Raw genomic sequence first — 26,366 nt, 5'->3', positions numbered from 1 at the left:
TAACTCATTCCAGTATGTCTACAACTGCTCATGTAAGGGCTTTACTCCCCAGCTGCTCCTTGACCCAGCACATGTCTTGGGAGAAGCCAATAAGTAGCTCTATAAATGCAGAAGCTGTCTGCTTTCACCCGTGTAACATTGTGGCATCTTAATCAATGATGTCATCTTCTGCCTATACTGTACAAACAGTGTAGAGGAAAGAGAACACGGAATAACAACACAGGTGTATACTTACATGGTACAGCGGGACAGTGTTGCTTTCAGCCAGTGAAAATGTCAAGGCATCTTGTTGAGCCGGATCTAGCCGACCGGAGGAGGTTAACATTGATGGACTGATGGGGTAACTTGGGCTGCCTGGATTTTTGCTTTTTTTCTTCGACCTGCGTCCTGTGTCCCTTTTGTTGTCCTTCTGATTGACAGGTTCCTCCTGTATCACTAGGATCTTTTCATCGCTCAAGTAACGCAAGAGAGAGTTCTCAGAGTCAGTTGTCGGAGGGGAAAAAACACAATAAAAAAGAAAGAAAGACAAGTAGAAGGTAAGAGGAGATCTGAGGTGGTTTCTCTGCTGTGTTATGAAACCAGCTGCTGGTTCTTTTCAACAAAACTTCAGCTATTCACAACATCCTATAACCTTCTCGTACAGCCCACGGGTTATACAAACAGGTGGAACAATAAAAAAGAAACCTGATTTCCTTCTGATTCAAAATCGTCCTGTCTGTGAGATCGTATCTAAAGATGTGTGAAGATCTTAGAAGAGCCATTAAAACATAGACTATAATCTAATTAGAACTAGATTTAGTTACAATGTTTTATGTTCAAAAGGAAACATTACGTTGTTGTAGAAGTCTAAACTGTTTACAGTAGATATTCAATGTATATGGAAAAAGATGGTTCGGTCCAACTTAAAGCAGACACAGTTATTTCAATTGATGTTAAGTGTCCGTACTCACCTCTGCTCCCTCGTTTATACATATTTGGCTCCTTAGATTCTCCAACCCAGCTGTATTCCGCAGGCATAGACACCGGTCTCAGGTCACCTGGAGAGACATCAACGTCTTGGTTAATATATAGAATATATAACACTTAAAAGAGAAGACGGTCTACTAGATAAAGATAATTCATACTTCTGGTTTACATGAAAATGTCTGTTCGTGAATAATCTCCTTCTACATATAAAATACAGAAAGTCTCGTTTTTCAGCATAAGTGGGGTGTGTTGACATCAATGAACTTGGTAAAAAATTCCAGCAACCGATCTCATAAAGTGAAAAACCACAGGGTCTCCCACTCTCAGGCACAGACTGGCCATTTGGCACATTGGGCAAATGCCCCGTGGGCCCCTGACAAACAGCTCCCCTGGTTTCTGGTTTCATATTGAAGCACTGACCTTGGGGCTTGAATTAAAAACAATGGAAGGCCCTTGTCAGGAGAACTTACAATCTACCGGAACCAAGAAAACATGAAAAAAGAAAAAAAATACTTTAATAGAGCAGTGGCCTGCATATTCTAAAGAACAAGTCTGCTGCAGAAAACACGCATTATTATATTTATTTTCTATTTTCATTGATGTTTTAACATCTGACATTTTCAGTGGTGATTGAAGAACCCAAACAGTTCAGCCCGTGACATGAAATAGCATCTATGACCTTGTCGTTGTGCACACGCGCCCGACTCACAACACAGAAATATACTCCCGGCTTCACAGTTTTATGTATTATTTTTGTTACATTATAACAAAAATATCGTTTGTTACATTAAACAGTCGGCGATGTATCTAAATAGTCCTTCTAGAGAGATCTTCACAACAAATTCTCAACAGAGACTTTATTGACTCAACGGCGTTGCGCAACAAAGAAAATAGTAATCAGCTAAACGCATAATCCAAGCACTTTGCCTTCTTCCTTGAAGGATTTGTATTGTACGATATTTAATTCCACCAGATTTACTGTAGGTGTAGTGGATTTAAGTGGAACGCGTCATTCAATAAAACTAACACGGGCATCTAAACGCTACGGCAGGGCCCTGAAGCAAGAGGACAGGCTGTAGGGTTGTCATTGGGCCAACTTGTCACGTTGGCTACTAATACAGGTCCTTGCGCATGTTTGAAAGGGGTCTGGTCGTCCAATAGGACAATTGGCCCCTGGTTTTATGGCAGAGAGGCTGTCAGCCCCTAGACTTACCCAATGCCTAGACCACATCCGCCATTTTTTTTTTCAAGGACAATGCGCTACAACGCTCAGTATACTTAACCCGCAGATTGTATTACTGCTTTTCTTGGGGGTTTTGCCCCCTATTTGTGGGATAAATGAACACGTCACTTGTTGTCAACCAACCGATGTCAAGAGCTGCCTCCTGCAGTACGTGGGATGTATAAACTCGGTCATACAAGTACAAGACCATAAAACGCAGACATACAATCTTCTGATTAAGCATCCTGAGAGTTGGAGTACATTGCAGCATAAATGCCGTCCTCGGGCTTCTGCTAAATGCGTGCAGGGCCCTGCCTAATTAAAACAGTTGTGTGAGTCTAAACAAGGTCCATGAGGTTAAGCAGCTGTGTGCTGCAGAATGCATCGCGTTCCCCGACATCATAAGCATTATGCACTTAATGATTCCAGTAATATAATCAGCCCGATTCCACCGCCGGAATTCTCCAACGGCTGCGTGAAAGGTCACAGCTTGGCACTTTTTTATAATATGGCAGCAGCATCTTCTGCATCCAAAAAAACAGTGGATTCTATCACATATTTTTTTTGTTAGTAATTTAATTTACCGACGGCCTGCAGCAGTTGGTAGCTTGTACGTCTCATCTGTGTTTCAAATCCTCTGCCTTTTTGCCATTTTGATAGACTGATATTGCTATTCTAATTTTGCACATTTTTTACAAATGGGAAAACAGATTTTATGCATTAAAATAAGACGATGGTTAAATTCCCTAAACATAGAAGGTATCCTAAAGATAGACATTTTAACTCTTATCATAAGACATTTAAAATCATCGCAAGAATTAAAATACTAAGTGTGATATGCGGAGGACGGGGCAAAAAGGTGGAATTGACCATCCCTGGACTTTTGTTCAATGAACCTCCAGGTCAATACAAAGATGTTGGAAAGCAACGAGGGGCAGCGGTAAAGAGTGAAATCTAAGAAATTGGACGACCTGAAGCAAAAGAATAAATTAATGAGAGTAATAATGAAAAAAGAGAATTGGCTGAAATGTAGAAGGGCACAAAATTGGAGGGGCAGAAAGACTTATAGGTTTTCTTCCCTCCTTGGTGGAAAGCTGTGGTTTAATATTTTTCAGGCATTATTGTGATTTTGCAAAGAGGGTAACAGACATTTGATTTCATTTTCACATTATCGGCATCTAACCACAGTATAATTTTGGCATTAGTAACATTTAAATAATATAGCCAATGAGTTCATACCGTGGGTTGGAGTCCTTTCTCTTCTCCGCACCCCTGTAGATCGTCCTCGTTCATATTCTGAGCCAACTTGGTGCCCCTCGCCTTCAATTAAAGTGTAATATTTGCCACTCTCGTGCTCTAAGAAATAACTGGGGGATTCAGAGCCTTTCATTCCCGACTTCCCAACTCCATATTTATTGATGTCATCGCAGGATACAATTCCAACTTCATCCCTACAAGCAAAAAATATAAAAAACAACTACATTTTGTCTATGGCAAGCCAACTGCTTAGTAATTCTTCCCAGGACAGAAACTTGGTAACGTCACCATGCTGCCTATTTGTTTTTCTTAGTTATCAGGATTCTATCAATGAAAAGCTGAATATTTATATATATTTTTTTTAGCAAACTATCAAGACATTTACCTTGGGCCATAAAGTCCTGAGACAGGAGAAAGGATAAAGACATCATGAAGACCTGACCCGTCGACTTTGCCGGACATGCCTATTGTGCCGGTAGGTGTTGTATTGCCACTCGTTGGACTGGTGGGAATCACAGGCTGTGAAAACAATGAAATGTACATAGTTTGGTCATCTTGTAGAGCTAGGTCATGATCATGGTGTCCTTTAATATAAATGTAAGAGTTGCAGATCATCGACTTTAATTACATTGTCATTGTTACATGATCCAGTAGACGCTTAATTCCATGACATCATTTCTATGTTATAAAGAAACAATGTGTAACTGTATTCCTCGTCATAGAATCTCCCCTGTCTAGATATTTAGAAACTCATTGTGGTTGGTTAATCCTCTCCAATTTTCACTGAAGCATCTGAAATATATATATATATATATATTTTTTTTAAAAGGTTCGTAATACAAGGCTAAATATAGATATTTGATATGTTTAGGTTGCCAAACTGTGAACAGTGTCCTGGATTCTGCAAGAATGAAAGATTAATCTTGGGCGTCATGCGGTGAAAAAGCAACAAGAAACAAAATACATATAAGGTTCTGAAAATGAATAATTAATGGAGCCTCGGCATTGCCATGCCATCTGCCTTTCTGCTTCTTTGTAACTTTTGTTATAATTTGAAATGTCAGTGCAGGGAGGGCATTCGCACTCAGCTGTTACATCATACATTTAATTCTTTAGAAACTAAGGTTGTTCTTTTGTCGATGTAGAATAAAACACCCCACAATCCTTAGCTGGCATGGACCATGTGAGCTGAGAATCACGGGAGACATATTTCAGCAATTGTTGAGTGGCCACCAGGAAACTTCTCTAGAATCTTTTTGAATTTACAGCAAACATTCTATTACCCTAAACACACAGAGGCTTTATTCATCAAACTCTGAACTGCAGGTGAGTCTAAACATTTCGGATCATCGATTAACTGTTCATGATGTAGAACCACATTTGGAAGGTTTCCCTAAGAATGCCTGTGCTTATATAAAGCATAGTTTAATTGGCTAAATGGCACAAGTTGGCCAGGATCAAGTTAAGGTTCTTGGGTTGTCTAAATATATCTTTTTTTGGAGGAATGAGAGAGGAAGAGCCTTATTAAAAAAAGAGCATTCAAAATCTAAATGTTTTCACCTCCTGTCTTCTGGATAACTGTCTCATTGCTAAGTGCAAACATAGGCTGCAATGATTATGTCTATGATCTGGGCCATGTTTTAAATGGATGCCCACCTTGCGCCCCAAGTGTGGCAATAAGTTACTCCTAACAAAGCAGAGCAAGGGGCAACTCTGAGAATCCAGTTTGGGAGAGAGACACTCCATGGTCCCCAGCGGCAGAGGCAGGGCAGGGGAAGCCCTGTAGAGTGGATACTGTGCTGAAGAAGGAAGCAATACAGATTGAGGAGAAGACAGAGTAGAGCTGCCAATGATAGTGATGTTCGGGTGGTAAATGGTATAGATATCCACAAGCTCTTCAATGAAAATATTTGCCACAATATGTGTGTCTAACAAGGTAAACTGTAGATGAGAAAAAGTTATCGGTGGGTTAGACTGGACATGTGGTTTAATTGTAGAACTAAGGTGCGAATACCTGTAGTGCAAGAGGCTTCCATCTCACGTTCTTTAGAAGGGCCGGAGCCGATGCCAGTGTGTTCTGGGGTCTTTTCTTCAACGTTAGAATGACCCCACTGGGATCTTCTCGCAAAGCATTTACCAAGTTCTTCAGCTGCCAGCCGACCTGTAAGATACGGGAAGATTATTCTTGACTTTAAAGGTGCTGTCCCACTTCCTGTGCTGAATTTAACATTTTATTAAATAGTAATGGCATTGAAAAAAACACCTATACTACTAAAGAATGCCTAGAACCTTTAGAACATTAATCAAGTAACATTTTACTTCTTCTATATTTCGGCTGGGAACTTGACACATGACACAGATGCAGACACTGATAGGTTGTTGTCATTGAAACTGTAAGGTTTGTTTGTTTTTATGTGATCAAACTCCAAGTAAATAAGAAAATGGCAGATCTGTTAATTTGCTGGCATGCAGTTAATGTTTTGTCGAACGGCAGTCCATGGGTATGTTTTGAATGCACAGGTGATTACAGCAACATATTGCGCAATGGTCTTCAAACTGTTTGGCAGACGAGATGTAAGCTAATTTTTTGATGCAATAAGTGTGCGCGTGAGGCCAATATATTTTCTAAACAGCCCACCACCATCACTAGAAAAGCATTCCTGGGAACTCTCGGGTTTTATCTGGAGTCTCCGGGTGAAGCCGCGCATCCCCGGTCTCCAGGACAATTCTTCTATCTCTGGGAAGTGGAGTGGAATGTGGCCACACAAACTCTCCGCCCACATTCCGCCTACTCCCTGCCTACATTTGGCCTGATCCCACCCCTGTTCTTTCTCACATAAGACATGCTGGGGCTAGCTTCACCCCAAAACAGTCCCCGAAGACAGAAAGCTCCTACATCTCTCGATACCGGTAATTGAGCCACATCGAACCAAAGAAAACGAGAAAACACCATGGGAGACAAAGAGAAACAATCTCAGTACCAAACATCATCCGTAGCAGATCTGGGAATTTAGCTGGTCTATAGCCAGGGTGAATTATCACTTTTAATAATGCTCCCAGCACCAGTTTCCAGTACAAATGCTGTACAAATTTACAGCTCAACAATAATCCTAAATTCATGCATTATCTTATTTCCATTGTAGTTGCAAATGCATCTCGTAATATTGCCAAGTTCTTGGAAAAAAGGAGATCTTAGCTTTAATTAAAAATGAGCTAACATTTATTCTCAGGCTTTTAAATTAGTGTTTTGGAAGCAGTAAATAACTGTTATCGTTCCTGGAGTTTATCTTTTATTTCAAGCATTAAAACAGTTATTACCAGAATAAACATGCATACAATGGCTGGATGTGCTTGTTACAAACAATTCCGAGAGATGTTCCCACCTCAAAGGTGAGATCCCATGGATAAACATATTTTATCTCCTTGAGCATAAAACCCAGCGCTGTACACAGTAAAGGGGGTCTTCACAACCACCTGGTTTTATCTCATTTGATTCAATAGACATGGAGGCCGCCATTGTTGTCAGTTGGTGATATTTTGGCTGACTTTCCCTGCCCAAACACCACAGCTGAGCTGATTCTTTAAGTCCCTTCCTCGACAGACTTTCAATAGTGAGTGTGTGTTAGTGTTTACTGTCACTATGCGTGTGTTAGCATGTGTGGGGGTATGCTGTTGGCATGTGTGTGCACTGGTTATTGTATGACTGTGTGTGTCAGCATATGGTGATAGAATATGTGGGTGAGTGTTATGTCAGGGGTGAGCCTAGGGTTAGTGGTGTGAGGGAAAGGAGGGTGCTCTTTTGAATCTTATCTTAAACTAGTAATAAAATGTGGTTAGAATGAGATATTAGAACGATCTATAGAATTTACCCATGGAACAAAGCAAAAGTTCCCAGGAGCACTAAGTATTGATACTTCATGATTAATTCAGTATTAAGTTCAAAGTATAAACATCAAGCCAGAGAATAAACAGAAAACGGAGTGATGGTTATAGCATCTTTTCGGCTACTATATGTATTTGTTTTTTTTACATGGATATCGGCAGATTCATACAGCTAAAGTACACCATCTTTTACATTTTAATAATATGTTCTCAATATGTTCCTGGGACAGTAGAAGGTCCTTGCTACTTAACGTTAAAGTCTGGACTTCAAGAATTATTGAAATGGCCCATGTTTGCCAGGGGTTTAAAATGATAAACGGCACGTTATAACGTTCACTGCTGGAAACAGGATGGTAGGAAGAGAAAGCAGCCCATACCCATAACACAACACGAAATATGTAAAGAATGAGAAAGAAAATTTGCTGGTGTATAGGTGCTGGAATGAACCCGCTAAAGGGCTGCTCTCTTACGGACAGACTAGAGGAAGAGGACTAGTTCCACTCCCCTTCTTATTGATATCTTATTTTTTATTTGATACAGTAACTTTAATTGGAATAAACTATTTCTCAATGAAAAAAAAAACAAAAAGATGTAGCGGATCAGAGAAAATCACAGTCGACTTTACAAAAAAAAGTCTTTATTTAGCAAAATTTCAAAATGTGGCATTTATTTATTTTTTTAGAACACGAATCATCTTAGCAGCTAAATGTCATAAACATCCGAGATGCGGGATGTATGTAATCAGGATAACCCAGAGCTGCTTCGGCAAAGAGAGGAAGAAAATAATTAGCGCACACACTTCAAAGTGAAAAAAAAAAAATCCCCTGATATGCAAGAAGCTGTGGGAAGATCTATGACAGGCAGACTTTTCCTAGAAACAATAATACATGCTGCATATAACATGAAAGGCTTTTTCTCTTTTGGAGCAACGGTTTGGATGTTTTTTTGATGCGGGAAAAACTAGGGAAGTTGGGGGATGAGCTCTCGGTGGACCCTAACCAGCCTTTTTTTTTTTTTTTTTTTTAAATAATAATATTCTAGAAACATAACTTATTCTAAATAGAGGGTCAATGCTAAAGGGGACCATTAATAACCGTGCAATCATTGCTAAAAGTGGACTCTCCATCTGTCTATCTATAACACCCATGTTGTGAGATCATAATGGTCCAGCGACACTAAATAAAGTTGATCAGACCAACTGATGTCTCCAGTGAATTGTCCAAATCTCAGGAACTTCAAGACGAATAGGACATATGATCATGATCCATGCAGTGAAAAATGCTGGAGCAGATCCTAGTAAAGGCAGCCCATTAGTCTTCCAAGCTTGGTGCCATTTTTATAGTATTGTGACCATGAATTCTTCTTATTTGTCCTGAATGGTAAATCTTTGTGCTCTCTTCCAAATAGGTGTTCCATTTGGATTTCCACATCTACATGGTTCGACTTGCCATTGAGAACTTATGGTTTGGCAGTCACATCTCACTGACCTTCTGCCCACCTCGGCTGAATCCCATGATATAGTCTTCTGCGAAAGAGGAATCGAGCATCTCTAACTCAGCAAAGTTCTTAGATTTGCCTTGTGCCTTATAACGGCGTTTCTTGTAGAATGTTCATCACGAGATGAGTAGAGGGTATCTCAACTGATTTTAGGAGGAAATATATATATATGCCTGGGGCTCCGTCACCTGCCATCTAACCATTAAGAACAGGTGATGCTATCACAGAATGCAATGTTCTCTTCCTCTGTCTATTGATGCACAACCCTTTCGACACAGTGTGTTCTAAAATAGAATGAAATACAAGATACCAAGTTCTAGGGTGGCTTTTCAACCATAGCTAAATATATCGACAAAACCTTAGAAGGACGTTGGGCCCATTAGAGTTTAGAAATGTCTTGAGGCTTACAGTCCAAATTAATCTTATGATACTTTATATTTATATTGCCTAGTAGGGCTCTGTAAAAAAAAGTTACAAACTAATTTTTGTTTGCTTAAAAAAAAACATTGGTCAAGAAGTTAATAAATAATCCTACGATATTTTGTGTGCTATGAGAAGAGATTAAATTTGTAGGAAAACAGTGTAATTAGATGCTCAGTGATATTTGTTAATGCAATAATCCTATTGTATAGCACAAACGGCTGTCTCCTTTATTCTTTATAGATGGCTGGTTGCGAAATAAAATGTGAGCCCTGATGAGGTGTCCATCGAGATTTTATAAATAGTAACCAGATTCTAAATCTATAGGTGTATTTGCCAAGATGCCAACCACGCTTGCTATGTTTTTGTCTGGCCGCAAGGGTCTATAAGTAAAGTAACTCTCACCGAATGAACTATGGAGGGTCTGTTCTCCTGCAAACTCCTGCTTTAGTAAATAAAGCCTTTGTTTTTTTTCTTGATGAACGGCATGGTGTCAAAAATATATTTAATAACACATCAGTAGTGAAGGCAGAAATCAGAAAAGATCCATCAAAACAAAATTATCCAAGAAAAGAAAATGTGTAGTCTATAGAGCCCCTAGGCACACTTTTACATGCGTGCACACACTTTCACGCATACTCACCTTCATGCATACTTACACTCAAACAAGCACAAAATATCTACCTCGTGACTCCTCTTCTTTTCCTAAGAGGTTGGAGCTGAGGCAATGTGGGGGTCTTGTAACATGACCCCACTGAGCAACCACCTTTGGCTACATTAGCCTTATGGGGGGCAGCTACTGTCATTCATCCGGTGGTAGTGAACCAGTGCTATCATGGCTTAGTTGCCCCTAGGCACGTCTCTAGTGTCTAATGGATAATCCCCTACTGCCACGACGCCTTTAATAAAGACCCTTAAGTGATAAATTAAAAATATAAACTCTTGCATAGCAACATCTAGATGTTCTATTGTAAACTGTACACGATAACATTTCCTTTTTTTTTGCCTTTCTTTTTAAGGACAGGGAAGGATAACATTTCGATGTAACTTAGTGCTGCCGGTAAGCTGATAAAAATAAGCCGGCCTGAAAGTCACTCAATGACAATGCAACTCGGATGTCCGCTTGACTAAAATTCAAGTTGGCAGACAAGTCATTAGCAAACCACATGTGGCACTTCTAAACTGTTTGAGTGCCACGAGGACGGGCAAAACTTTAGGAAAGTACAGTAAAAAAAATAGGGTTTTGAATATGCAGCAGTCTGAATTCCATGCTTTGGCCCAAAGTAGCTTTCCCATGGTCCATATCATTAAAATGTTTTATATATCCCCATCTAGGGGATCGTACCCAGGCAAGGACAGGAGATTTGTAATTGGAACTCTCCATAGAGATCTTATCAATTTACAAAGGCTGCCTGAGCCAATCACCAACCATCAGAACATTTACAATTTTAGAGAGAGAATTGTTGGAGTAACCATATGCAGGAGATACGGAGAAAAGGAAGTTAAGATACCTTCCCCGTGGTTTTGATGGAAAGTTGGTTTTAAGACACATATATTCCTTCTTCTACAAAAAACCCCCCCATTAAACTCCAGATATTTTATTTAAAGAACTTTAAAACGTACGATGTGGTGGAAATTACACCTCTACATCATGATTCGAGATGATTGGTTATCACCCGTTTTTGTTTTGCTTGCCCTTCTACACGTGGCCACTAGAGTATCTACGGTGCCAGGACTATAGGGATTATTTCAGGCATGTTGGGCAACTAGGGAGAAACAAAAGGGTAGTAACTAGGAAACTTCTGGGACAAGGTTAGAGGCCATGCCTCGCACTGATGTCCCGTCTACTTCCGGAAACAGAGGAAGCCTTTATGAGGAGCAGAGGTATCGCGCCTGGTGCCCCTCTTGTCCAGGGGATACTAAAGTCTTAAACGACAGTCTGAAAAGCATCAAACATACTTGTTGCCCTATTATGAAGATTTTTACCCCCTCGGAGTCTCATCCTCAAGTCAGTCTAGCAGTAAATTACAACTCAAGGAGACGTTTGACGGACAAGCGGAACATAAGGTGCCTGCTGCCCTTTATCACCAGCAAATAATCTAATACTACATTTGGGGATCCGGTGACCCCGAGAAAAATAAGTACTGCTGCAAACGGAAGAGAGGACGGTCATAGATGGAAAAAAGGGCACGACTGGGCAAACCGATCAGATTCTTCAAATAAAACCCGACATGTTACACGCTTTATTTATATGAGTCTATCAAGTTTTGGTGTCGTGAAAACAGAATGTGTCCAAAATAACGAAGGTGACACCAGAAATAAACCTATCTATCACTGACATTAGTGTGAAGATATTAATCAATAGAATAGATTGGTTGCTGGGTTGTTTTTTTTATTTTATTTTTTTTTATTTGTTATGGTAAAAAAAAACCCAACTTACTGTAAAAATAAAATGTACTTTATGAATTAAGGGACTTTCAGGAGTTTTCATGAAGGGAAAACACGTCAGCCTAGGCTTCTGAGGAGTCAATAAAATCTGCATTTTATACAAATTTGCCAATTCTTTGGAATCTGGTTGTGTCTGATCCACATATTTCTACCGTACAATATGCGCTGAAATTAACATTTTAAAGAGATATGATTGTTTGAATAGGTTGGCTTTTTATTTTTAGGCCAACTTTAGTTAGCGTGCCAACGTTCTTCTGCAGAATATAGCCTCGCAGTCGATCCTTCGAGTGAATTTTTTTTATGACGCTCCAGAACTGGAAATAATACAAAAATGTGACTGTTGTGTCAGTAATTAAGCTCGTTATGTGCAATGAGATACAAGTTACGAGGAAATACGCCATTTTCTGATGTTAGAGGCATGTTCATTTGGATGCCATAAGGACTCTACTCTGACAATAAACCGGTAACTAGACATTTTTGGAAATTTTCCAAATGGGCTTTTAGAGCCCAAAGCTTCCCATCGACAAAAGCTTGTGTTTTACACATTAACCATCTGTGATGGATTTAGGCCGATGCTATGGGCATTAAAGGTATTGAAAGATCTCTTTCCACAATGGTCTATCTAGAATGTAGACTTCAGGCCAGGCGCACATTATGGCTCCGTATTTGTGATTTAGTGTTTTTAAAAAAGAGACTTTAGTTCTAAATCTGTATAAATGTAGCAGACGAGACCTTGGAATAGCTACGAATTCTTACCAATAAATGGTGGTGGGAAATTGAATTGTTTTACATTACTGTCAAAGAGTCGTCTACATTGTACGTCTCCATCTGTCTAAAATTCGGGGGGGGGGGGTATACCTCCGGTCCACCCTTCCCTGGTCTACGTTTGGATCATATAATATAACCTATAATTGATATGGTGTTTCCCAATGTTCTTCCTATATTATTGTACATTTAGGCAACTATAGGCACAAGACACATACGGCTTTCTTTCTCATCTTTGTTTCCAACAACATTTCTTTATTTGACGATACAAAATTCTTGAATAAATGTTATATTCATCTTCATAGAGGGTTTCTAGCTGAGGGCAACTTTATTATCCACTTTCACTTAGAATTCCGCTCTGTTGCTGTTAAAATATTTAACGGTAGACTGCCTTCCATTTTAGAGCACTATCTCTGCTTAAATTATTTAAAAGAAACCGTTCCCTTTATGTAATTGATAGAGGAATCCTGAATAACCCAAGAGCATCAGTGTGATATCATTTTATATCCCTGAAACCTTTAAAGGAGAACATTTTATTTCCAGTACCAGATTAAAAATTAATTTTCAAAAATATTGCGATGTTTACTTTTTCCATAATAATATGTTTTCAGGCGGCTACTTGTAAACCGTTTGTATGAGAAAACCATTTCTAGCTCTGTTATCTGAACCCCAATCTACTAGACAAACACCCTGACTCCTTATCATACTGTCGGTGGAAAAGAATAGAATGTCTCAGTCTTAATCCCCCAGTTGGACTAACACAAGTCTATGGAGGAAAGGACTTCACTAGCATTGCCATAAAGAATCAGCTCAGTATGGTGAAAGTCACCCAAAATATCACATGACTGACAACAATGGCGGCCACCAGGTCTGCAGATAATAAAAGTTTATTGGGACTAAATTAGATTAAACCAGGTTTTTATCAATGCTGACCTACTTTAATGTATACATGGCTGGGGGTTATTACTGTATGCAGCACTGGGGATAATTACTGCGTACAACACAGGGGCTATATTACTGTATACAGCGCTGGGGGTTATTATTACTGTATACAGCGCTGGGGGTTATTATTACTGTATACAGCGCTGGGGGTTATTACTGTATAAGCGCTGGGGGATATTACTGTATACAGCACTGGGGATAATTACTGTGTACAGCACAGGGGGTATATTACTGTATACAGCGCTGGGGGTTATTATTACTGTATACAGCGCTGGGGGGTTATATTACTGTATACAGCGCTGGGGGGGTTATTATTGTATACAGTGCTGGGGGGGTTATTACTGTATACAGTGCTGGGGGTTATTATTACTGTATACAGTGCTGGGGGTTATTATTACTGTATACAGTGCTGGGGGTTATTACTGTATACAGCGATGGGGGGGTTATTACTGTATGCAGCACTGGGGGTTTATACTGTATACTTTGTGTTGAGTAATACACTGGAAAATGTAACCGGCCAAAATCAGAAATTAAATATCAATAAACTGGATTATTCTATTATTCTGTTAGGAGATGAAATGACTTTGAGGTCATTGCGTTTGGTTTTAGAAAATGCGTTGAGTTCCTGCTGCAATTCCCTTCCAGCTCGGATGTGTTAGAAAACTACAGGCGATCGGATTATTATTCTCATTTATTCATAAAGCTGGAGTGTGGAGCCCAACGATGGCCACACACAGTGTCGATATAACCGAGTGTGATACAAGCTAAACACAGCGAAGCAAAGGCAGGGGAGGACTGGTCCTGGCCAGGGCTGGGCTGGTAATTGTTGGCCAACTCCGGTCAAGAGAAGGTCGGCAAAGAGGAGCAGCGAGGCAATTTCTCCCTTGGCCTCTATTGTTATGTTTTTGGAATTTGATTGTAGTTCCACATATAGCCACCGGGGCTGTCTAGAGAATAACAATGACTTTTTTCAGCATTTCCTTTGTGACTGGATCCTTACTGTGATCCTGCTATGGCAGGAGCAGGATTGTCAGAGCCATAATTAGGGATCTTGGGCAAGGTCAGAGGTTGCACCCCATGCTGACATCACATTCCAGAAATGTACCACAAAGAGAAGCAGGGACACTAACATCGATTGAGTCATGCATGACCCTCACCTTGTAGCGCCCGAGGCAGCTGCCCCAGTCCTGCTATTGTCTACTCTTTTTTTTTTGGAAATATAAAATTTGGCTGGCCAAAAAAAATAAAGTCTCCAGCACTCCTCTGGCCCTGATCTAGTAATTGTAACAATTGGCAATATACAAAATGGCGGAACTGCAAGATGAAACCAAGTGAGTACTCACAACAGTCTGATGGTTGACTTGGATGACCTCATCGCCAGCATGGATTTTTTTGCACTGGTCTGCGGGAGACTGCAGAGAAAGAGATGGAAAACATATAACATAACAGATTTACGATGTCGGGTTAGGCAATGAACAGAAAGTTATACTAAAGCTTCCAACAGTCCCAACAATCGGGCTTCATGTCCTGGCTTTTGGTACAGCATAACATCACATAACATAATTATATTTTAAGGACAAATACAGTTGCGGGATGCTTTTGAAATACAAACATGTTTAAGGTTATTTCATTATACATTTTAATTAAGTATATATGCACAGCTCTGGACAATCACAAATACATTACTTAGAAATATAGAATTTGTCAGCAGATCAGACCAATTTGGGCAATCCAGTCTGCCCCTTTATCCTGCTCAGGCCTTAATCAGTCGTTGGTCTCGTCTTAGATTCAGGAGTCATACGCCGATCCCATGCATGTTTAATACCCTCACTGTATGAACTTCTACTTAGGTTGGGAGACTGTTCCACTTATCTACCACCCTATCAGTAAAGTACAACCTCCCTACGTTACATCTATGTCTCCGACCCTCAAGTTTTAGATTATGACCTCTTGTTCTAATATTTCTTCTCTTTTAAGATAAACATTCTGTTGTGGGGATGACCAATGGCTCATCTTGGTTCCATAAACAAGGCTCTAGACCACATCCATCTTAGCGTGTCTCACGGTTTGCCACCTTGCCCTCTTCTCCATTTCAGATACTTTTGCTACTATGTAACAATTTGTTCCGACCCTTTCCAGCCACCGACATATGTTGTTCCTTAACATAATTTCATTTAACAGTAGCTAGTTTTGGACAAAGTTGGTCTCTTTTCAACCTGTCCTCTTGAGATAATTCTATGACCATGACGGGAACTTTTTGCTCATCTTAGTTCCAAAAAGATTTTTTCCCCCAAGACTCTTGGCAGCCAGCTGTATTTCTGAAATGTACAAAAGAGAATGTGATATTTTCCTGCAGAAGTTCATTTAAATTAGTCTGGCTTGTGAAAGTCAGCGTTATTGTGTAAGCTCTAAGGCTTTAGCCTCCGAGCTACAATGTGATTAACATTTTGCTGTCAAAAAAGTTATAGGTGTTCTAATTAACCAGCCATGGGAGCTCCTACACGTCTCCCGATCACGCAAAGTGCATGGATTCAAAGTGAAAAGTGTATGGAGTTCCCATAGAGAGCTCTCTGTGCAAAAGTTTGTATATATTATGATAATAACTACTAGGATTCCACCCGGAGATATATCCCTGATTTAACTATACACTATACAGGGCCAGCCAAGCTCTTCTTGCAGTGGAAGCTCACCAAGGTTGGGCCTTCAAAATGAACAGTGAAGTTCCTTTAAAATAGCCCCTCGAAGTAATGGCGAGAACGGCAAACATGTCAACCATGTGCTCAAAGAATTAAAGAAGCGATAACAGAAACTGTAAGAACAAAAAGGCGTTACCATGGAAACAGTAAATCTTTTTGATGGATAGTAAAAAAAAAAATGAATATTGTTTTTCTTCTTCTCTACACAATGCGCTGGAAGCCTTATATTGTATTGGGCTCACTTTTTTTCATTCTATGAACGGAGATGTAGATGAAACAGAACTTAATAAAGCAGGCACTTAAGACGATAGCCCTGGCACAGCTTGTTAATGTCAAGGACGCAACTGATCAGATTCTGTACATTTCATTGTTATGTGTTAGGGTTAACGTTTCAAACGGAAATCCAGAAAATCACTAACTTGGAGAGACTTCTAGAATGGGATTGGACAACAGTAACTGTGCAGTGGAATTAAACTAAAACCCCCATAATACTCGGTTATCCCAAAGGGATGGTGGGAACCAGTTTGATCTAAACATGCTGGAAACATGAATAGTGATTTTTGAAAGTGCTCAAATGTTTCTTTTTTTGTGAAATGATAATACAATAATTGCTAGAACTTTCATAAATGTATCAAAGTGTCTGCATCTTTGTATCGGCATTCATGGTACCATCTCCCATTCATATCTTCCAGATTGGGTTGAACTTGAAGACTTCTAAGAGGAACCAAGAAGATCGGACCCTCCTCTGGTCATAGTCGAGAGAAGTTAGGTGCTACAGATCAATTCGGGGAGTCTAGCCCCAGAAGAAGACTAGGGACCTAGTGGCCCTACAATTTCACTGGCACCATCGTTAACTTCACTGATGTGGTTAAAGCATGACACTTCAGGCTTTTTAACTTAACAAAAATCCTTAGATGTTGTATTCAATAAAAGTCACTTAAATGTAATAGCGAAGCTTCACCCTCTTAGCTACACCTCTAAGCACACCCTTTAAAAAGTGTCCCTGGTAAATATATGGTATTATTTACTATAATTTTTTTATTTTAGTTATTTTATTTTATTATAGTTTAGAATTCTCAAAAGTCATCCATTAGGAACAGAACAAGTGTACAACATGATCCAAGAGCCGGAAAGATAGCAAACCACATAAAACCATGGTTTAAAGCTTTTAAAGAAAATATGCCCACCTTTATAAGTGATACAAATGAAGAAGAAAAAACCCAAAAACAAACAAAAAAACGATGGCAGAAAAAAACAAAAAAATATGATCTTTTTACCAGAAAATGTAGTCGAGCGTGCTGGACGTGTCTTGCATGTAAGAGACAATATGCTAAATCAATTAAAATAAATAAAAAAAAAATAAAGAAAAAAAAAAAAAAAAAAAAAAAGGGAAGGATGGTGCCTGAGAATCCAATGGAATAACAGGGCGATGGGGGGGGGGGCAATCTCCAAGGTCTTGGTGTACGTTTCTTCTCCAACCTCTCTCCGACCCAGAGCACTGCATTTAACATAACACAACCCTAGCTAAACTACGATAAAAATAAAGTGCATTAGTGAAATCATCCTGTACGAAGGATCAATAGATATTATGGAACAAAGTGGTTTTGAGTATCTGCTTGCTTTGCTCTCACTGCTGCATATTATATATAATATTATTATTACACGTCGGATCTGAAAGGCTCTGTTATTAATACGGAAGGATAACAAGATGACGTGTATGAATATGTGTACATATAATAATAATGATAATGGGTATAGCTTTTCACAGCTATGTCCCGGTGCGAACTTTGTGAGCCGTGGATGTAATTAGGACGATCTTCAAAGGGACGGTTCTTAAAATGGGAAGCGATGAGCACCAAGTCTTTATTTAATAATATATGCCATTAGAAAGTGTTTTAATGCGGCATCGATGGTTATTTCATTACTGTACCGTAAACACATAAACGTTAACCCGGACTGTCTCACCCTTCTCCTCCACCCGGCCCTATGAAAGCTGCCTGAACTAATCAACAGCAATCAGCTCCTTACTTCAATGAGGCATATTATGCGTGGCAGGCTAAGTGGAACAGCCTCCCGGTAGAAGTGGTAGAGGTTAATACAGTGAGAGAACTTACGCATGCGCAAAGACGAGACCAACGACTGATTAAGGTTTGAGTCTTTACAGCAGGAAAAACAGGCAGACTAGAGGGGGCTCAATGGGTCTCTTCCTGCATATCATTCATTGAAGGACAAGCTAGCCCGCTGAAAAGTTGGTGGCTGAAGTGTTTTACGTCCCCTCGACTCGAAGGAACCCCTGTGACTTGTTAAACCTCAGAACGCAACAATAAGAAAAAAACATGGCGCCATCAGCCTTGCTGGAATGTTCACCAATGTATAGTTCAAGTTATACTTCCGCAGCGTAATACTCACGGCGATACAAAGTGTTCAGAGCGCTAATCCTATCACAGCGTAGAAGAAGTATCTGGACTTAAAGAATCAGTCTTCCGCGGCGAATGTTGACACGAATGAGTCCATAAAATGCCGTGGATTGCATGATAATAGCTATAATGATGTCTGCGTAATCAACTCCTCTGTCAAAACTGTTTTCTTATGATGGGAACATTTTAATGAAAGACAAATAGCTTGAGGCTTGAGGAATGTGTTAGAGATGCAGAGACCGTGTGCAATGCAGTCTGCGCATGATCCGGTAAACGCTCAGCCATCGATAGCCGCAAACCATCGATCCGTGTCTTGGATGTTGATCAATTCTTAAAGCAATCAACCGGCAGCCTTTGGACGTTAGCACAACGCTCACATGAGAACGCTAAGAAATAATTACCCTTCACGAGAGTCCTAATGGAGACTGAGTTTTTTATTATCTTCTCTAAGTGCCTTCAATGCCGGTTACAGATACTAAACCCTCACAAAAGAGGCAAACTGTGGCTCAGATGTGGCTCTATTAATGTGCCTGGAGCTGGCGTACCGATAAACCCTACGAAACCCGTTCCGGACCAGGAGAGGAACATCTTGTCAAACTGTATCTATTTTATAGGAATGGTTTTATAAAGGAAAGCCACTTACGTTTTCTGTAGTCCCTGTGATGACGTGTAGTCCATCGTATGTTGATTTGATGTACATTCCCTACGAGGGAAAAGAAAAGGACACGCTGATCTAGACGGCAAAAGAACAGTAAAGTACGTTACTCATCAGGAGGAAAGTTTAACTGATTAAAAAACGCTCCGTTGGGCGTACGAGGATCTCCAAGAACATTCTCACATTCTCCCCCCTAACGTATTTTTTTCACTGGTGTTAGAACAAAAACTGGTGGTTTATGAAGATTGGCGCAATGATTAAAATGGCACTTTCAGTATGATTACAGCATATGTACAGTATAGAAGAATTACCGGTCTTCTGGAAATCATATTTCTTTTCTTGTGGGATTGTGTGTCCTATGTTTTTGGCTTGGCCGATCGGTTCCAAAGCATTTTATCACTTTTTACGTGATTTTTTTTTCAAATTTCACTCTTCAACAATATTACATGGAAATAGATTCTATTCTGGAGAACTTGGCGTCCCTGGAGCCCTATCCAGACCATGAGATTAGAGACTCAGTGGGACCAGTATTGCACCAGCTAAGCCTTCATTATCTATCTTTCAGTTATGTTCCTCTGTATGGTGTCCCCTATGTTTGTTGCTCTTCTTGGTTGCTAACTATTTATTGATGAGGTGAAAATGACATACAATGGACATTGTTTCTGAGTTCTGAGTTGTGGAGTATCCAGTCCACTTGCCGAGTCTGAGGTCCTGAAACCTTATGCGACTACTTCTTTTTTCTATGCTGGCCAAACAAAAAGTATCAAGTTTAACTAAAGACTCCATCTTCTCCTGGACCAATATGGCTACATCCACTTTCGTTACCATAGTCAAAGTGATAATGGTCATGTTGGTTTCCCAATAATTTTGTCAAGAATTTACTCAAATTAGGGTGTAGTAGTTGAGTTACATTATTTTTTTTTTGATAGAAGCACGTTGGGTTTGGACTGGGTAAAAGTGGACCTTTAGCTTCTACCACGTGCTACCTGCCACCCGTGGAACATTCACATCTTTTTGCATATTTTTAAGTAAGAAAACTTTTACTTCTTGGTCTTGAATTAGTGTTGGAACGTATGGAACGTACTTAACCCTCCTGTCAGAACTAGTCATCTTCCACCAAAAGGAAAGGGATAAGGATAACTTAATAGGGAGGAAGAACTCAACGGAGAAGAATATTCATGACAAGAAGAAGTTGAGATGGCTGTCCCAATGGTAAACATGTAAGGTAAGTTTCCAATAAATATTTAGTGAACCTTTCATGGGTTAAAATGGTATACCGGGCATTGAACATGGGACAGTGCCGAGCACTAGAAAATCACTTTTCCTACTGGCACTTTTTCTATTTCCTTCAGCGTGATAAGGAGGACCATGAGTGGATTGCTCAGAATAGCAAGAAATGGTTATCAGAGGAGTCACCGCGGTGCTTGATTAGAATCTATAAACCTTGAGTGTCCGCAATCAAACGGTCACAATCTTAAAGTATTTTTTCCGTGCCTTGGCTTGACTCAGGCGTAAGGGACGTATCAGAACAACATTATGGGATTTCGAGGGGCTTTTGAACATTTTATCTCAACCCACATCATTTCATCAAGAAATACTCTTGAAAATTCTGCGTTCTTAATAGCATTCCGTAGTGTTTGACCAAGTATCTACCTACAGATACTGTAACGTGATTATATGAGGTCCTTGGCTTTAATACAAAGATTAAGTTACCAATCCTCAGCAGGCATTCATCTTTAACCAACACAAGCCGTACGTGCTATCTGCTAAAAATATCACTTGGAAAATTATATTAGATCTAAAAAAAATATCTTATAATATATTTACTAAGAATAGCCGATTCTTGAGAGCTATTTAATAAAGGAAAAACATATTATCGTCGCTGTGTTCAGAATGTCGCCTGATGAACTGAAAGGTTACAGTAATTCGCTTTCTGACTTTGAGGATTATTTGTAAAACTTGTAAATCAGTTTGGTTTATGAGATTAGGACAGAGGTCATTAGATCTATGTACTCGGCGTTATTCCCCAAAATCGATTTCCATGTAAATGGGACGTAGAATGCAAGACATCTTCTCCGTCTTAAATATTAACAAGTCTATTCTGTATCTGTCTAGATCTCCCCTGATGGAGTAAGATAATTTACTGGAACATAATATAGATCCAACCAAACATTCCAAGGAGAGATGGCCCTTGACCAAATAGTGACCCAACCAACAATCCCCATCGTTGCCCCACAAGTGTTGGCATAGATCTCTATTGTAGAGGTCTCTGCCGAACCCCTTTTAGGTATCAGTCCAACTTCTACAAGGTAAGAGGGTATATTTTCCATGGTGAGTGCTGGTGCCCTCCTGGTGCGCTCCCCCAGACCGCTGCCTGACTTGCCTGGCACTAAGACTGACTATGGAGGAAAGTGGGACGGAGAGGTTTCGGGTCTCAAAGAAGAAGTATCCCTATACAAGGAGACACCATTGGAAGATATGGCCTATTCTATGAACACATGGAAAATATATTGAACATACCAATCCTTGGCAGCGGTCTGAAACACCAAACTATGGGGGATTGTGGTACCAACTTAAACGATGACAAAAAATTCATTAATGTTGGTGTGAAAAGTGTCCAAAAGTGTCCAAGATCATGATTACTTTAGGAGAGCAACAGCACTTTGGCAACCTGACCGACCGCAAGGAGTTCTTCCAAATGATAAATAGGGTCCTTAGAAATGGATGAATAAACTAGTTTACTTTCTGTACCATGGATATTCATACCGTGGCTATAAAATCCCCAAAGCAAAATCAATGTATCCTTTAAATTGCATTTCTTCAGTGCCCAATAAACAATTTTAAAAGTTAGTGCTTTCTAAAGTCATTGAACTATCGCCTACCACATAAAAGAAAGTTGCCTCAATCCGCTGACTCCCTATGAGGTTCTCCTCGTATAAGTGACCCATAATAAATATTTGCTGACTTCTTACAACACGAAAATATAATGATCTCACTATCAATATCCATAGTGGTGACAAACCAGCAATCTTCTAGTGATGTTCTATCTGGTCGTTATGGTTGTAACATTTTACAAGGTGGTCCATTCTATTAATGGGTGAAGTCATCAATTCTCTGACAGCAATGCCATGTCCCATATATTTTATTGCATGCTAGTATAGCAACATATTCTTAATCTGGCCTTAGCATGTACATGAAATATAGATTACCAATGGCAAAATAATTGTTACATTTAATAATGGCACATCTTTTGCTTCTTAAAATGAAATTTCATGAGCGTTAATGAGTTATTTAATGCGCTTTTTATTTTTCACCGCCTGGTTCTAGAAACGGCAAATGTAATTCTCCTTAGCCAGGTTAAAAATAAATTGCCATTTCAGCTTACATTTCACTATCATTTGAGAAAAATGGGTTGAAAAAAATATATTTAAGGGTCGGTGTTAAATATGAGTCCAAGTTTAGAACATAATAATAATATTCCAGTATTATACCAAAGCTGTGGAATATAAATGATGTAGGTTTATTCACTAAAGCTTAATAATGTATAGTGAAGCTATTAAGTTGAAGCTGCAACTTTCTTGCAAACTTCTGCCGAAGAAACGCAAGCGGCTCCACAGTATTCCCCGGGAATTTGGATGTATCGCTGGTGAATTAGAATCAGCTCGTGACAGATGTTCCTTCTAGTCTCTGCAAATGAGCTCGAAAGAAAAGATCCAGATAGAGCCTTTGTTTTGGACAAGAGTTACTATTAATTATTTGGTGACATTTCGGAGGATTCTGGTGGCTTGGACGGGATATGTGCCGGCTTAAAGGACACGTTTTAGAAAGCGACAATAGAAAACATCTGTTTTTGAAGAAATGGCACTTAAATTGACTGAATATTTCATATCGACAGGAACTCATACCTATAACACCTGCACTATTATTAGTTCCATAACTTAATATTTACACTACCCTTTAAAAGTTTGGGGTCATTTAGCTGGAAACGACAGATTTTAATGGAATATCTTCATAGGCGTACAGAGGCTCTTTATCACTCCCATCACTCCTGTGTTCCAACGGCCCTTTATCACTCCCATCACTCCTGTGTTCCAATGGCCCTTTATCACTCCCATCACTACTGTGTTCCAATGGCCCTTTATCACTCCCATCACTCCTGTGTTCCAGTGGCCCTTTGTCACTCCTATCACTCCTGTGTTCCAATGGCCCTTTATCACTCCCATCACTCCTGTGTTCCAATGGCCCTTTATCACTCCCATCACCCCTGTGCTCCAATGGCCCTTTATCACTCCCATCACTCCTGTGTTCCAATGGCCCTTTATCACTCCCATCACGCCTGTGCTCCAATAGCACGTTGTGTTTGTTGATCCAAGTTTAAGTTTAGAAAGCTAATTGATCGTTAGAAAACCTTTTTGCGATAAATTTACAGCAAGAATTTGTCTTGTTTTCCATAAAAAACAGTTTAGTGACCCCAAACTTTTGAACAGCAGTGTACAAGATTTTAAACTGCCCATAAGTGGAAGAAAGGAACCAGGATTCAGAAGTAATGCTGCGTATCTCAAAGTGATACTGAATCCAGTCCTCCACTTTCTAGAAATAGGTCCATCTCACCATCCATGAGGCCTACAATAAAACAAATAACTGTATGGTTACCGTTACAATTAGTAGACTAGTAGACTGTCCTGCAGATTGTTAGAATATTAACATATTTGATTCTCACTTATAGCCTGAACATCCAAAACTTAGAATCCCCTCCCCAGTTCATCTTAAAGATGTATTTTTTCCCAAGTTTAGTCAATATCTTTAAACTTTTTAAAGGTGCTTCAGAGACGAGGCATTCCACGGACGAAGCAGGTTATGACATCACAACTCTGCACATCCAATGCGGAAGAAACATGAAAAATCTCATAACGATGCTCATATACGGTGGTGGGTCCCACACATGACATCACATCTAGTCCGGCAAAATGAGAAAATAAGAGAAAAAATACATAACCTCAAATACATAATACATTACAGACAGGGGACCCACTGGAAAGCCGCCAAGAAGATGGACGTAGATATAATATAATGTAAAAGCAGGTGTTTCGACTACAGTAATAAAATACCATTATCAGCCCCAGACATAAGAAAATGTCCAATGTAAAAAATTCTATTGGTTATTAATAATTAATAATAGAAGGAGTTAGACGTCTGCCTATTCACCATAAGACTTGTGTAGAGTACAACGTGAGAATTCCAATTTACGATACATTTTTATCTTATCTTGACATTCTATACATAAACATATTCATATTTACCGTCCCCTTTATTTCAAGAACATTCCCAGATATCTAATATATTATTCAACAAAATCCAAAATAATTTTTCCATTTTTTTTATATATTTATTCAGTTTTTATTATGTTTTGTAGGAGAAGGGTCGAGAGATTACCAGTCCTTCGCTTGGCATGATGTTGGTGAGGTGGACAACTTCCAGATGCGCCGACTGAGATACCAGGGAGTCGGATGAGAGTGAGATGATGTGATCGCAGATCCCGGATAAGGTTTTACACTAGGAGAAAAAACACACACAGAAAAAAAAAATATTGGCTCATAAAGAACATGTAACTAAACTCAGCGAAGCAGCTCTGTATTAAACATTCATGGCATTTTCAATTATTCATGAATTATTGTTTAAATGTCTAAGAATAGATGTCTGACTTCAGAGCCGGAATCTTCTACATGCATCACTAAAAAAACATTCTCGGTCTGCAAAATCTGGTCCACTTTTACAAAATACCTGGTATTTGCCCTAGTTCGGGTCGTAACCACATACCGAGGCTACAACCCGGGTTGCGTTTACCCCCGGCCGCCCCCTCCATAGCAGCATCATCGCTGTATTAAAAGGCGATGTGCCGGTCATAGATCTCCCTTGTAACTCGCCCATTGATTGGTGGGATCATGGGTGACCCAAGAAGGTGATCTGGTCAAGGCCAGGATCTGTCATTGGCTAAACCACTAGAATGTAATGGTTTAAATCTATAGTTTTCAATACCACAGTTATCCTAATACCAACGTTTAGTGAATATGGACCAGGATCAACGGACAGAATATTGTTGGGTGTTGAGTAAAATAGGACATGGGCACCTACCTTAGCGTTGATAGCACAGAAAAAATAAAAGCCGGTCACAGCAACAGTAACAAGCGTGATGGAATTAGAATGTTTGGAACTGTAATAAAGGTGGGATATATCTCTACGTTATATGTGAATACGGAAAGAGAAAGAGGGAGAGAGACTTTGTGCCATTTGCTAAAAGAAATCTACAGCGTGTGTGTGTGTGTGTGTGTGTGGGGGGGGGGGGGGGGGGGGGGGGGTGCCTTAAAATTAACGGAGCCCTGGAGCTGCCAAGAATATACTCTGGACTCTTACAGAAGGGATTCTTTAGAACCCAGTTTTCTTGAAATGTATGTTGCAATAAACTTCATTTATCCTCAGAACTGGAGCCTGTCAGTCATGTGATATTTTGGGTGACTTTCTCGGCACAAACACCACGCTAAGCTGATGCTTTATGGCAATGCTAATGAAGTCCTTACCTTCATAGCCTTTTATTAGACGGGGTGTCTGGCTGGGTGATTAAGACTGAGCTACTCTATCTTTTCCCACAGGCAGTATGATAAGGAGTCGGGTGATTGTCTAGTAGATTGGTCTCCGATAACAGAGCAAGAACTCATACAAACAGCTAATTTTAAAAATGTTGGCTGTTCCCCTCTCACTGAGCACTTTGACTGTCGGAACAAGGAGCCTAACCTTCCTTGATCTCTTCCCTGGGAAGCGCGTCCCGTGAAAATAAACCACGGAGCCGAACCTCGACAAAGAAGGACCTCAGCTGAACGTTTATAATGTGCGAATGTGCTTTTCAGTAACACTTCAAAATGCAGCGTTCAGCCTGCAATTTACTTTCAAATTACCGCACCCAACAATCAGGGCCGGCCGAAGACTTAACGCCGCCTGGGGCGAAGTTTAAAATGCCGCCCCCCGCCGACGCCGGGGGGGGGGGGCGGCATTATCTACCCCCCCCCCGGTACTTACTCTTAAACAGTCCTGCGGCGAGTCTCCCTGTGCTGCCACGGTGCCGGCTTGTAATGCTGAGCGCCGGAAATTACAAGCCGGCACCGAGACCGAACAGGGAAACTCGCCGCAGAGGAGAGAGAGAGGGG

General features: G+C 40.0%; 1 protein-coding gene across 1 annotated transcript in view; it reads right to left on the bottom strand.

The window, feature by feature from the left end:
* Positions 1-26,366, bottom strand: part of LOC149281980 (connector enhancer of kinase suppressor of ras 2-like) — a 180,444-nt gene that overhangs the window by 30,597 nt on the left and 123,481 nt on the right. Inside the window, exons 6-13 of the mRNA XM_089498753.1 lie at positions 24,601-24,720; positions 19,156-19,215; positions 14,743-14,811; positions 5,460-5,606; positions 3,831-3,964; positions 3,428-3,639; positions 952-1,037; positions 236-484 (exon numbers count right to left, since the gene is read on the bottom strand). Of these exons, the coding sequence (XP_089354879.1) occupies positions 236-484; positions 952-1,037; positions 3,428-3,639; positions 3,831-3,964; positions 5,460-5,606; positions 14,743-14,811; positions 19,156-19,215; positions 24,601-24,720 (1,077 nt within the window). The remainder of the gene's footprint in view (positions 1-235; positions 485-951; positions 1,038-3,427; positions 3,640-3,830; positions 3,965-5,459; positions 5,607-14,742; positions 14,812-19,155; positions 19,216-24,600; positions 24,721-26,366) is intronic.

Source organism: Sceloporus occidentalis, unplaced genomic scaffold (assembly GCF_023333645.1).
Source record: "Sceloporus occidentalis isolate IW3139 unplaced genomic scaffold, rSceOcc1.0.p SCAF_125, whole genome shotgun sequence".
NCBI lineage: Eukaryota > Metazoa > Chordata > Lepidosauria > Squamata > Phrynosomatidae > Sceloporus > Sceloporus occidentalis.
This window is presented reverse-complemented; position numbering and strand designations above follow the sequence as displayed.